At 35.4% G+C, this 14,131-nt stretch overlaps 1 protein-coding gene and 1 long non-coding RNA gene across 5 annotated transcripts in view; one reads left to right on the top strand and one right to left on the bottom strand.

Moving 5' to 3' along the window:
- The window catches only part of LOC140663148 (uncharacterized), a 304,620-nt gene that overhangs the window by 13,288 nt on the left and 277,201 nt on the right, over positions 1 to 14,131 (top strand). The gene's annotated exons all lie outside the window — the stretch shown is intronic.
- Positions 1 to 14,131, bottom strand: part of LOC140663146 (CUGBP Elav-like family member 3) — a 353,573-nt gene that overhangs the window by 111,540 nt on the left and 227,902 nt on the right. For 2 of the 3 annotated variants that reach the window (XR_012046226.1, XR_012046229.1), the window contains one exon: positions 1,929 to 2,394. Coding sequence is in view for 1 of the 3 variants with exons in the window: in XM_072887113.1 (XP_072743214.1) it covers positions 2,309 to 2,394 (86 nt within the window). In the remaining 2 variants the exon portion in view is untranslated. Of the gene's footprint in view, positions 1 to 1,928; positions 2,395 to 14,131 lie in introns of those variants that run through there. The other variant, XM_072887113.1, reaches the window with a different exon arrangement.

The raw sequence follows: 14,131 nt of genomic DNA, 5'->3' as shown, positions 1-14,131 counted from the left end.
AAACCTTCAATTAAAAACTTGCTCGCAAAAGTGAATGTAAGCTAGCGGGATAATATTGAGAAGCATTTCTTTTTTTTCTTTTTTTTAATAAATGTTGACCTTTCAGGAAATATATGAGAGTAGAGTGTATAAGCGTACGTAAATACCGGAACGTGAACGTTTCAGAGAGGTTGCGTTACATGGAAAATAGCTCGGTAACGGTTTGACGAGAGCCACAGGGTACGGGAGAACGAAAGGGGAGGGCGCTGCGCAGGATGGATGTAATTAAAGTGGTGACACGCTAGCCGTGGGGTATGTCTACCCCAATCCAAATCCCGCGCAACCCCCGTATCCTTGTCCCTCAAGATAATTCGGACACCGTGTAATCGATACGTCCTCTAGGCTGACGTACAGACAATTTCAAAATGGATAATTCAAGGGTTCCTATCTCTCGTCTGGGTCGCCCTTCGAGATTGTAAAACCAGTTTTCCGGTTCGCTGTCACGTCAAAAAGAAAATGTCGTCAACGACAAGCGGATATAACGATACGCGCGCGGAGATATAATATTGTGCCCTATCTCACATAAATAGCTTCTGATAGTAATTCTGATTAAGCTTGGATTGCAAACTGCAATTTCACATAATTCGAATAAAAATCTATTGAATTGTGGCGTATTTTACATACGACTTGATACAAAATATTTGTCATTCTGAACGAAACTACAACTCATGTCACACGTATAATTTTATCGTTCATATGCGATGCGCGTATATTGCAAATCCATTTTAGAACGCGCCATTTATAGAAAAAACGCGACAACACAAGATTGAAGTATTTTAATAAAAATGGCAATATCTAATTACAGCATTGTAGAGATTTTATTACATAGCATTCAATTTTTAAATTCACCCAATACAGAAAATCTTAAGAAATTATACTTACGGATGTATATAATAGTTTATAAATAATATAAAAATAATTTATAACTGCAAAACATGTGTTCAAAATACAAGACACACATGTATGTATGTATATATATATAAATGTTCAAATTGTTGAAATTTGTAAGAAAAATCTGTACACACACACACACTTTCTAAAGTATATAGTTATATACTCACTCATCTAATTTAATGCATATGACATTCAGAATATGAAATTTATACACAAGAAATGATATATGTAGATAATGACTGCTAAAGGCTTAATAGTATAAAAGTTAAGATACATTTATGCATATATCTACATTACTTACGAAGACTATTCAGTAACGTAATTACATATTCTAATTGTAGAAGCAACGGGAAATGAACGTATCAGTCTTATATAACAATTCATCGTGCAACAACATCTCGCTAGAGTGATTAACATAGAGCAGTATTTAAGCCGATCACAGCGAAATCAATCGATTACTAGTGAGCAGTGTATATAGGACTATGAGGATTATGTCGTGATTATTGCTGAGCCATCTGTGGAAACGCTTTAATGCGCTTTATGCAAATTTTGCGCATAGTTACCCTCGTATGCAACATTATAAAAGAATTACGCATCAGGAAATTGCTACATGTTGATTGGATCTAATTGTTAAATCACTCTTATTAATTATGCATTTAATAATGATACAATTTTATTTAAAAAATAATTATAAATCTATTTTATATTGAATAATATATAGTATAATACTAATATACACAATTATAAAAATTGTATAGATAATTGTGTCTACTATTCTTTATTATTAATAATATTTGTATAAATTTGTTGATGGTATTATGTTGATAGTATTATAGAAGAACTTTCTTAATTTTAAAATATATTTTTATAATAAAAAAATTTAATTTTGTTTATAAAAATAAAATTAATATATATTATATATATTTAATAACAAAATAAAATTTTTTGTTATGTATTATTTTAATTTTTTACGTTTCAACATAACATTATAGCGTTATCATTATTTTAAGAATTAGTCAGTATTTTTAATTTGTTAAAATAAAAACTCATTAAAACATTAAATGAAGAGTGTTTCTAACATGTAATGTCTAATCTAAAAGGTCTATCAGTTATACGATGTAAATGATGCTCATATAGAGATGATTTTGCGTTAAAATTCATGAACGCAGTAAGTAACTTCATTCCGGAGTATTACATATATTAGTTTTATAACTTATACATACATACTTGCGCATATTCTATTAATACCTCATTCATACTCATGCAGTGTACACAGAATTAATAATTTGTTCATTACTTTGACGCTAAGTTTCTTCAAATCGTCAAATACACTTTTAGTTAACAGAGTAAGCAATTGATTTTAGTTAATACTTACAAGAAGACTGCAACATTAATTTGATTAGCATGCGCGTCTACTGAATCGTAACTATAAGTTTGCACAAACTTGTAGTAAATGCTCACCTGAAACAGAAAAATTTTAAATTAAAATTAGCATGCAGAAATACACGAGAGATATTTACGACAAATTTACATAATAATATTAATTAGTTATACAATGCAATATTTAAAGTCATTTATTGCTTATTACGTAAATATATCCATAAATGATATCTTTACCCCCCTCCCCTTTTTCTTCTTGGAAATATAATATACCTACTTTGTTGCAAAAAAATTTCTTTGAGAGTAATTATCACGACCTCGATGAAAGTTAGTAGCAAAGAAGAATAAAAGTCGTTTAAAGAAAGAAAGGGCGCGGACTTTTTATTAAGTATTGGAAGAAGATGGTAGACGTAAAGGTGAGATGTTAATCATGGCTCGACATCTCATTATCGTTTTGATTAGCTCGTGTAATCGTCTCGGTCCTAGGCTGCTGTGGTTACGAGCTCTCTCTCTCTCTCTCTCTCTCTCTCTCTCTCTCTCTCTCTCTCTCTCTCTCTCTCTCTCTCTCTTTCTCCCTCTCTCTCCCTCTCTACTTCAAGACGATCAAAGTTCCGCGCTTTGCTCAGGCACTTCACGGCCCAGAAGTTGTCTTAATGAGCAGGTCAAACGTTCCATTTTAACTGCACAATCATATTGTGTCGAACCAAAATGTAACTGACTTAAATTAACTCATTCCCATTAATTAACACAACGATTAGATTTTAGCATCTCTCAATTGTCGTAAATCATCAAAAATTATTACTCTATTAAACTCTATTCACAATATTACAATACAATACATGTACAACATAATGTTAAATGAATGAAATATTGTAAAAGAAAAGGTTTCAAGATTGTTACGTAATATATAATTAAAAAATATATTGATTAAAAATATTATAATATTATAATATTGAAGAGGATCAAACTAATATATCTTTTGTAAATTTAAATTAAACGTGTACAAGAAAATGCACAAGATCGCTTAAACAGCGACTTTCTTCGTCCTTGTACATGCCTTGTGTGACAAATATTTTCTGCTCGAATAAATAATCCATTTCCACGCATGCCTGACCCAATTCAAGATACGATCATGAAATCGGAACTGTGCGAAGGAGTCAGTATTGCATTTACCTATACGATATCGATGCATTCCACGCGCACGTGGTACAGTGGAACCGTTGCATTTCGTTTTACACACACAATACGCACTACGCACTATTGTATGTACAGTAGTTACGTCAATCCTCCACGTAGATTTCTATAGAAGCGAAGAGGTTGTTAATTGTAATTTTACGTCTATAATAAATTTAAGCCGCTTACGCATAAAGTACGCAATAAGCTCGATAGAATTAGACGTACATGTAACGAAGCTTAAATCGTCTAATCGTCTTTGATCATTGAAGAACGCATACAACATGTAATAATAATACAAAATATTGCAGAATCATTTTATATATACATATATACACACATATGTAATTTGCTTTATATACAAATATATATATGTGTATATTTATGCTTTGTAAATAACATATGCTTATTGTATCAGTATATTTGATCAATTAAATTAAATCTTTAGACATGTAGTCACACTTTTTCAAGTTGTTCGATATATATATATAATTATCTTTATTAAATTTAACCATACATAATATGTTAATTATTTCGTGAAATCTGGTTTTGCGAATTTTTTATTAACATTAGGAAACGATCTCAACAGTCTCATTGGTACCTGAATGATAGGAGGCGCTTCGTCCATTAAAGAAGTTTAACCTATTCAAGCGAATGACGATGAAATTGCGCGCGTATCCACTTCGTCGTTCAGGCAGCGTTTAATGGTTAATGGAGTTCCAAATCAAATTATTGCTAATGAGTAAAGTTGCTGAGGGTACCACAGAGCGCGCACGCCACTGAAGCGAATACTGCCTGCAAATTATACAGAGTGCCGTGCACTTGCAACGTGTCTTTCGCGAAAATTACACGCAAGTGTATCGCCGACGGAGTTTTCTGCCACTGTGGACGAAATCGTGTTTACATTAGCCGTGTCAATTGATTTCGATCGTATAAAATGGAAATCAAATAAGACGTTATGAAATCATATCACGATAACGATGCATAACGTTTAGAATAAACAACATATATATATATATATATATATATATATATATATAAAGTTTAAAGTTCTTAACGATCTAGTATAATGATTCGTTTCTCGTGAATCTTGTTTTCGCGAAGCAGTAAATGATCGTCGCGTTGTTTTGCCGGAAGATTCCAGTTAGGTTGCTTTCCTAACGCAATATACAACGCGACAGATTCGCGACCTGGAATTGGCAATTAACGCTGTCACCGGCGTATAATCGTATCTCGAGAAACGCGTAATTTATCGACTCAAACTCCTAATTGGCTGCGGTATACGTCATGTCGTTAGGGAGCCGTGCACAACTAATTCCCGCAGTCTAACTTCGACATGATGTACCAGCAACGTACCCAACTAGGTACTATACGAATACGTCGCCAGTATGAGTGTGGGTACAACCTGATTTTCACCTTCTTGTATAAACATCTGGCACAGGAACAGATTCCCCCTCATTGTTACTTCCGGGCCAGCAAGCTTTCTCATTAAGAACAGGCGTAATTACGGTCTAAGAAAAAAATTGCCAGTGCTATCGTGTCTTACTTAGGGTACATCTCTGCTCATTAGTTCTGTCGCTAATGGCAAAATCCGGGTAGCATAGAAGTAAATGTGTTCAAAGTAACATGAAACAATTTTTTGCACATAAATGTACAGGTTAATAAATATTGCTTTTCTTCAATCAATAAATCATCTTTGACAGTAAATGATAAAATTATGATTGTAGATATTATTAACAGTAGAGTAATTTAAAACTCCGAAGATATATAATACCTAAGATTTATAAATTAAATTAATTTCACTATATATATAAATAACTCTAAAACATTTAAACATAAATATTACTTAAATACACTTTTTTATGTTAGCTTTTGCATGAACATATTATAGTTATTTTAAAAAATATACACATATATGCAATTATACTTTAAATTATACATGTAACAAATTTTTCCGCAATTTTTCCGTTTCGGAATATATCTCATAAATCGTTATACATCGCAACTCTACGGCGCGCTTGTACGAGTGTACTCTCGTGTCACACACGTGACACGACGCTCTATTCGGGCTGCCACGGACGATCGGTTCATGTCTCTTTCATGAGGCAGCACCGTAATAGGTTCGACGTGCGGCAGCAACGGAAAGAAGCGCGACGCGTTTACATCGCGTTGTTTATATCTTCTTTTTCTACAATGGGAGAAACAACGTCCGTCGCAGCAGAATAAAGTTCCACCGTTATTTCTTCCGGATGAGTACATTGCATCGTTAGAAAGGCGTCCAACTGTCTGGAAGAGGAAGCGGAAGACGAAGACGGCAGTATGTCGTTGCTCATGCCCGGTGCTGAGAGACGATGCCTACTAGCCTTCAGCCACGTTTTGATCAGGTCGAAGGAGCAAGCGGGATGAGAGGCTAAAGTACGACGACAAGGTGAGGTGAGGTGAGGTAAGGTGAGCCGAGGTAAAGCTGTGGAGCGAATCCCCATGGCAACGGCTTCACTACGGATTCCATTTACCTATCGCTATGGAAACGTTGGGGTGGCGCTCAAAGCTGTGTAGAGAAATGGAAAGAGATGGATGGAGATAGAGAGAGTGAAGGATGAAGAGAGCGCGAGAGCGCGGGAACGATGGGGTGGAAGAGAAAGAGACAGAGAGAAAATGAGAGAGATTGACGGAACGATGAGGGATGACGGAAGATGGAAGAAGGTGGAAGAGAGATGGTTAAGGGAGAACGTGGGATGGTCAGAAAACCCTACGAGATCACGCAGTAGGGTAGGGACCGAAGTGGTGTGTTATCGTCAGAAACGATAACACATCAACAGATATATCGATCATCCATCTACGCGATACACTCTATACTTACGCGCCACACTTGATACTTCAAAACTATCTCACGACGCATTTCTTTAAAAATCGATTGGCCCTAAACGCGGTTCTTGAGGTGTTTTTACGCGCTGTTGTTTACGAAAGAAGAAAGAACTTCTTCTGCAAGTTAGTCGTCGACACATCGGATTATACGTAACATGTGCGAGCTAGAGATACCGCAACAGGTTTCTTGTCTTCTATTAATGTTTTAAAGGATGTAAAATTATAAAATAGAAAAATTATATATTAATAAATAAATATATTTAAAAAAATGAGTAACGAATTTGTTTTTTTATATTTATTTTTTTTTAATTAAATATTAATTAAATAAAAAATTCAATTATCGTTCATGAGAAATATAAGGATCTTATAACAAATATTATCAATTTGGCATGTGCTTGTGCATAACATCAGGCCGTGTTTATTTAAAGATCACAATGTTCTTGTTACTCTTACAACGCAAAGCCCGGCGATGTGATTTAGCATTAATTACTTTTATCGTTGTATAAATTTTAAGTTTATTACAAACAACAATTACAGTATTTTAACCAATTAACCATTGCATACTTCCATATAAATTTTCATTCAGTGTTATTTGCAATATTCTGTTCAATTAGTTTACATAATAATAATATATATACGTAATATACTATAATTATAAATAGAGATATTAATATTTTTGCATATTAAATTTTACGAATTTATATGTATAATCCAAAAAAATTGATATTTTTATTATTAATCATAACTCATCAACTTGTATTTGCGTCAAGTTTGCTAGAATTGATCTTGCGTAGGTGGCTTAATAAATTTCGGTACACACGGTTGTTGATAAGGGTATACGTGACTTGCTACAGGCACAAGGGATTACGTGGAAAGCGTTTTGTGTTATATGGGTCGTGTGCACCTAAATTTTACTTGAATTTCAAAGTAATTCCTCGTCACGAAAATGGGTTTACGTGCTGTTGAAAAATAATATACTCTCGATGAAAGCTCGCTGCAACGAATTTAACCCAAGAAACTTTTAACTAATGCAGCACAGTAACCGGTCTGTCAGGGTAACACGACAGGTATTAAAACGTATATAGGGAGTTACTTGAATACTGTGGGAGTGAAACGGAATTCGTGCTTATGGACAAAATAATATCACGTCCAATGGTCGATAAAGGGAAAAGGATCTTCATCGAGCACGATCGAACTGCCAGCAGGCCTACCAATTGTACGAACCTCCAGGGCTTTTCCATGCAGCAGTACTTCATCCCCTTTTACTTCTGTAGTACGAATGGAACCAGCTCTACTACGTGGGGCCGTAAGCGGATTGCGATGGAATTGAAGTTGGCCTCACTCTATGCTTTGAAGGCCTTGCGAGAGAACTGCGCCTACAAGCTATATTGCTCTGTATAGACGTCCTTGCGAATCTTTTAACCCTTTAATTGCTACCCGCTACGCGTATTCATCGTCGACAACTGCGGAAAGGTTCTTCAAAGTAAACCACCCAATCACTGTCGGCAAAACGACTTCACACGCGCTGATTAATCATGAGCAAACGCAGATGGTTACCATCGGCTTTCAAACAGACGAATATATTTCTTGTATAAATCTCTCTTGGAAGAACTTGATAAATAAGAATGTGTGCGCTGTCAAAATAAATATTATCTAAATTATGTAGCTAAAAGCAAGTTGCATCTTAGAAAAAATTTACAATTTTATATCATATATCTCTAATTGTGTTCGAACTCGTACAAGTATGGTCCATATATACTATATTTATCAGTTATTTTAACTTTGTTATCAAGTATTAGTACAAAATCTCAAAAAATTATGAAGTGCTCCAAAAATGACTTTTTACGACTTTCTAAAATAATAAATAAAAACATAAGGAAAAGAACTTCGTGCAGCTTTCGCAAAAAATTCGATGAGTTTATAAGAACATTTAAGCTATTGGACTTTCCAGCTTGCCACTTCTCTGCTGTTCCGCACATTTCTGACCAACCTTTTGGCGGATACGGCGACAACGAGAAGGGTTGAACGTAATTAATTGCGATTTCACTCTTTCCTGCACTTAATGCGGTCCTCGGTCCTGCGGTCGTCCTTTCCCTACCTGCATCCAGTTAAATCGCAATTACTCAGAGACGCGGCAGTTAGGTGCTCAGAGGAGGGTTTGTTGAAGGACAGACAAAGACAAAGCGATAAAAGAAGATTATTTGTTTCGGCCGCGCGAAACATGTCATGTTTTCCTAAATGTGAATGTTATAATTATTTCTTTATCGTTAAATTTCTCATGTTCGAGTAACCGATATTTTCTTGAGGAAATAATTAAAGTTATCATGTGAAATATATTAATAATATTCATATACACATAGTTTAAGAAATAAATCGCCCTAAAATGTCCTATATATTTCGTGTCACCACCTTTTATTGTAAGAGCAAAAGAGAAAAGACAAATTACTCCCTGCTCCTCTTTTGGAACAGTTGCATCCTCGGTATGCCGAATTAATCGCACAGATACCATCTTGCATCCTCGCGATTCGAAAGTAAGGAATTTCGCTCATTAGTTAGCCGCGTAATTAAAAAGCCTGCGCGTCCGGCCCAAACAGATAACGAAGAAGAAGGAACGGGGCTAGAAGTTCAGCAACCCTTTCTCCCTTTAATTCCCTGCCGTCCCTTCCGTCGCTTCCGCCGCCGTATACCGAACGGTTTTCCATCCTCGAGCAATTGCTCGCTCTACGCTTGTCGCCGTGAAAGAAAGACAGAGAAAGAGTGACAAAAAGGGAAGGAAGGGAGGAAAAAAAAAACGAAAGTACTAAGTGGGGAAAGGATGGGACAGAAGGGACACGGGGGCGAAAGAAGGGCGGACCTTTTTATAATTGCAAAGCGCTCGCCGCTCGAGCAAAGCGGGGTCTTTTGAAGCGTAAGATCAAGGCGATCGGACGGGAGAATAAATGCGAATAAATCTCACCACCCACGTTGTAAAGGCTGTGTTTCGTCCATCGGTGAACGGTTAAAAAGCGACACATTGTCGAAAAGCGACAGGATAAGAGACGTTGCTCAAAATCAATACATCAGATAATTTATACATATTATAACGTTTATATCATCATAACAGATTAAACGATCGAAATGGATATTTTGCAATCACAAACGCAATCTGAAGTCACATACTTTCTCTTATATAAAAGAATTTTTTTATCGATGATATTAATCAGAATATCACACACATAACAGATGTTGCACTATCTCAATAAAAACCGATAAACTAGTCATTTATTCGTATATCGATGAACTTCATTACTTCGCACTCCGAGGGTAGAAATATGATTCACTCGACTGAAGGTAACGCTCGTGACGTGGCCGGAAATATTGGTCATTGTTAACCGGCGCTTATTCAGAGAGAGCCGCACTCCGACATCCGGTAGAAGGCAGCATCTCTGATGCTGAAACCCGGTGCTTGCAGCGAGAGCTTTGAAGCTTGCATCGCGTGGCGCCACCCCTGAGAAAAGCTCGGAACCTTTTATTACTCAGTGCTCATCAACCCAGAGAGAACAAAATGTATAAATGTGTAACTTGCTTTTTCAGAATTTAATAATTTCCATGCGCGATAAATAAAGTGAATAAAAATATATATCTCATTGATAATTTTGAATAAGTGTCTGTAATAATTTTTTTATGTACATATACATAATTTTTTCAATAAAAAATGTCGATATAACTACATCAGTATTATAAATAATATTCAAAATTAATCGTCTTATATATCTTTACAAAATTATTATACAGTGATCTTTTAATAAACCAAATATATTTGAAACTGTTTTATTTTATGAATTCAAAATAATGGTAACTCAATTAAAAAACAATCTTATAATGGTAATGTAAATAACTTTCTCTCTTTCAACAAATAAAACTTTTATATTTTTTTAATTAAGCCTCCTTTTAACGACCTTTCTTATTTGATATACATTGGACAGCACAATGACCTTGAAGAAAAAATAATTGCAAAATGTATTAATTAAAATTTAAACGACATAAAACATTCGTATCATTATGGTGAATATCAAGTATGCTCCTCGATTATATAGAAAATATTGTATATCTCGAGGTCAACGTCTTTGTCGACGGACGATGACGCTGCGCAGGATATCCGGTCGCGGTTCAAGGCCACGCATCACATCTTCCCCACAGCTGAGCACCCCTTCTTACCCCCATTTACCTAACGCCGCTTACAGAGGGCGACACGTACCTCTGGTTTTCCCACGATCGATCGCGGAGATTACTTTCCGCCGGATTCTGGTCACACCGCCGCGTTCCTATGACCGTTACGAATCATTTCAAACGTTTTACAACCCGTCGCACGGCGAGCATTCGAAGCCTGTTGCAATAACCATGGGTCTTTATGATCGACGACGTATGAAAATGGCGAATAAGGAGAATTAGGGAATAAAATAGTAGTAACGCTCTTAATTCTACATAGACGATACATCCATGTATATAGATTAGGATACTAGAATACGTAAGCGTACGTGCGCCAAGAATATTACGAAAGCTGTCTATACTTGTCCGCGGTGCCGCATTGAAATCATTAAATAAATCTGGAGCAGAATGCTACATTAAGTTTATACTATACTACGTGAATCATTCTCATCAAAATAGCATCAATTGTCACATTGATTTCAAAACTGTCCGCGTTTTTCATACGTGCTTTATATTTAATTCTAAAAAGATCAAGTAACTGATACACAGTATATGTATATGTACTAGAATGTAATATAATTTGCAACTTCCAGTCGACGCATTGCTAACGTGATTTTTCCGATGCGCCAACACGATTTATCTTTACGTCGAGCCGTAAAATATTTATATTCCGTCTGCAGAATCGAGATACACATACGAGCTCGTCGTTTCTTTATGACACACAATGTTACACATATACGCAAATGTAATATACGTTACACGTATATTATATCTGCGGTTACGTACATGTGCATGGAATTTTGCCATCGAGTAGAATTCTTACGACTGATCGTATAATCGGTTTGCGAGTCGACGTGCTGATTCGTGTAATAACGCGATGCAAGGTTTTTAGACGAGCAAGAAAAATTATATTATATCTCCGGAAGAACAATACATGGTGTCGGCCAATACACGGTAAAAAGCGGGAGAAAAAAGGTACTTCAGAAAGCACATTATGAGGGTGTGATGGAATTGGCGTACGCTGCGCGACTTGGTGCGATTAAATCGGGAAGCCGTGCCGCCATTATATCCCATTTACACGAGCGAGGCTTTTTAATGAATAATTCAATCGACCTGCTTTTTCGGTAGAGGATCTCATTAGGAATGTACCTCACTTTTTTTGCGACGATGTGAGAGTAAAAGCCGATGCAACGTTGCTATTCGCGAGGGATCACGATTCCTTTCCCACGACCCATTTTACATTTCGAGGCTATCCAGTATAACGATGTTTTGTAAGAGTTATTTTTATAACTCCTCTATATGTGTACCAGGAGTTACAGGTGTGTATGTTACAATGTTGCACGGTCGGATCGATCGGAGTGCACTATCACAAGTGCGCTTTCATTGTAATTGCGCAGTTACAATCTGTGAGCGTGAGTATAAATAAGAAATAAAGAGCTGGAAAGCTGAAGCAAGTGCGAACAATGCTATTGGATAGTATATCTACTCTCAGCGTGTCGCTTCCCTTTCTCTAAGGGATAAAAAGAGGCAAAATAAAAGAAAGAAAGAGAAAGAAATAATTTTAGAGAGAAAATTTCATTTGTATTAGTAAGCGATAAATATGGTATCAGTATATTAAAAAAGCCGAATAAAAATTTTGTTTTTAAAAGTTGAGAAATAAAATTTAAGAGAGATTTAGATTTATATATTTTATATAATAGCTAACCTATTGCAAGAAAATAAAATTATTAAAATATCACTCGTGCAATAAAATAGAATGTAGCAAAATGTTTGCGAAAACTACATTAATTGCAAAAATAATGAGCAAAAATATTTTTGCAATCAAAAATTCTTGATCATGAATAAGATTTTTTTACTAGTTATTGAATTGATTTTTGCGTAAATTTTCAATATTAATATCAATATTAATATATCCAAATGTTTCTTTAACAAAAATTTATTAAAATGTTATAATATTTTATTGAATTAAAACAAACATCTGTGTGTATTAAAAAAAAAATATATGTATATATATAAATATATATTAAAATTCTAATCAGCACGATACCATTTTCAGAAAGACTCAATGAATGTTGAAAAACGAGACAAATAACAAGTGCACTAATATTTTTTTAGTACTCATCGAGTATGACGTTATTCGTCATATCGGACATGCGTTAGGATTCAGTCATAAAATGTCGATCGCCGGATCGCGATAACGTTCGTTCTACTTTTTTCTTTTCTCTCCTCGTCTCGTTACCGCCCGTCTCCCGTTATGCTCGCAGTAACGACAGACACACCGACGCCTAAGGGCCGTTCACGTTTACGAGCACGAACGGAGACGGGAGATATCGGCGGAGAAAATGAATCGGAAAAGTGCGACGGGAGCACCCCTGGCGATCGTCATTGCTTGACCCTTCTCGCAGTCTTTCACCCTCGCGACAGAGGCACACATACACATACACATACACATACATAGACACACATGTATACACGTGCGCAATACATGAATGCCCGTATACAGATAGACCTGTGGCATAGATGTGTACGAACACCAATGGCGGTTAGCGATGGTTCAGTCACGCCGTTTTCCTGCTCTATCTTGCCAGGAGCAGTCAAAGCGAACCCCGATAAGTGCACGATTTCATTCTCATTCTCTAGGGCATAGTTACATGGATTACATTCACTATAGTCCGATAATTTACGTTGCAAACAAATGTGGTAACCATCGATGCTTCTGTGATTTCACGCGACAGCAACACGAGATTTCATAGTGCGTTTCGCTTAAATTTTCGCGTAAATGTAATTGTAAAACTAAACCACTTTTTAATCTAGGATCACATAATGCTATATAGTTTATATAGGTTGAAGGTGCCTTTGATTTATCGGGTATCATTAGAGATGCTTTCGGGCAAACAACTCGACTTTTCTTGCGAGTTTTATAGAGCTCCGTTACATTGAAATTCGGCGCGAGACGCTCGACAGTCTCCGATGTAAGACGAAATCGATCACTATCTTTCTCAAGCTCTTCGGTGACTCGCCTAATGCGACCTGAAGTTTTCCACTTTGCGATTGTTATATACGACGCCAAAGTTTCGAGACCCGGATGCATGAACATCTATATCGGATCTTTTAACCACGACAGAAATACAAGTTCATCTATCTTACGTGATCCAGTTTTGATTAAAAAAAAAAAAAAAAAGAAAACAGCGTTATTATAATTATAAACCAGATGAATTAGAGATTAATAATTTATTTTATCATTTACTAGAAAATATTTTAAGATAAAAAAAAATTCTTAAAAGGATTATAATGTTTGATGAAAATTTATTTATTTTTACAGTTTTTTAGCTTTCAATATTAAATATCTTGGCAAAATTAAATCTCAAATTATATTTAAGTTAAACAGAATCTATTCGAAAGTAACTGTGACTGTGGCGTATTGTTTTGTTCGTTTCTTTTTAAAATTTAATTCTTTCAGCCTCTGAAAAATTTTTATTAATTAATATTTTTAATTAAAAAAATATTCAAAAATATTCAAAGAAAAAAGAAGTTTCAAGCTTTTAAAAGCATTATTCAAAGATTGTCTACAGTGAAAATAGATTATATAAAT

Source organism: Anoplolepis gracilipes, chromosome 2, assembly GCF_047496725.1.
Source record: "Anoplolepis gracilipes chromosome 2, ASM4749672v1, whole genome shotgun sequence".
Lineage (NCBI taxonomy): Eukaryota > Metazoa > Arthropoda > Insecta > Hymenoptera > Formicidae > Anoplolepis > Anoplolepis gracilipes.
This window is presented reverse-complemented; position numbering and strand designations above follow the sequence as displayed.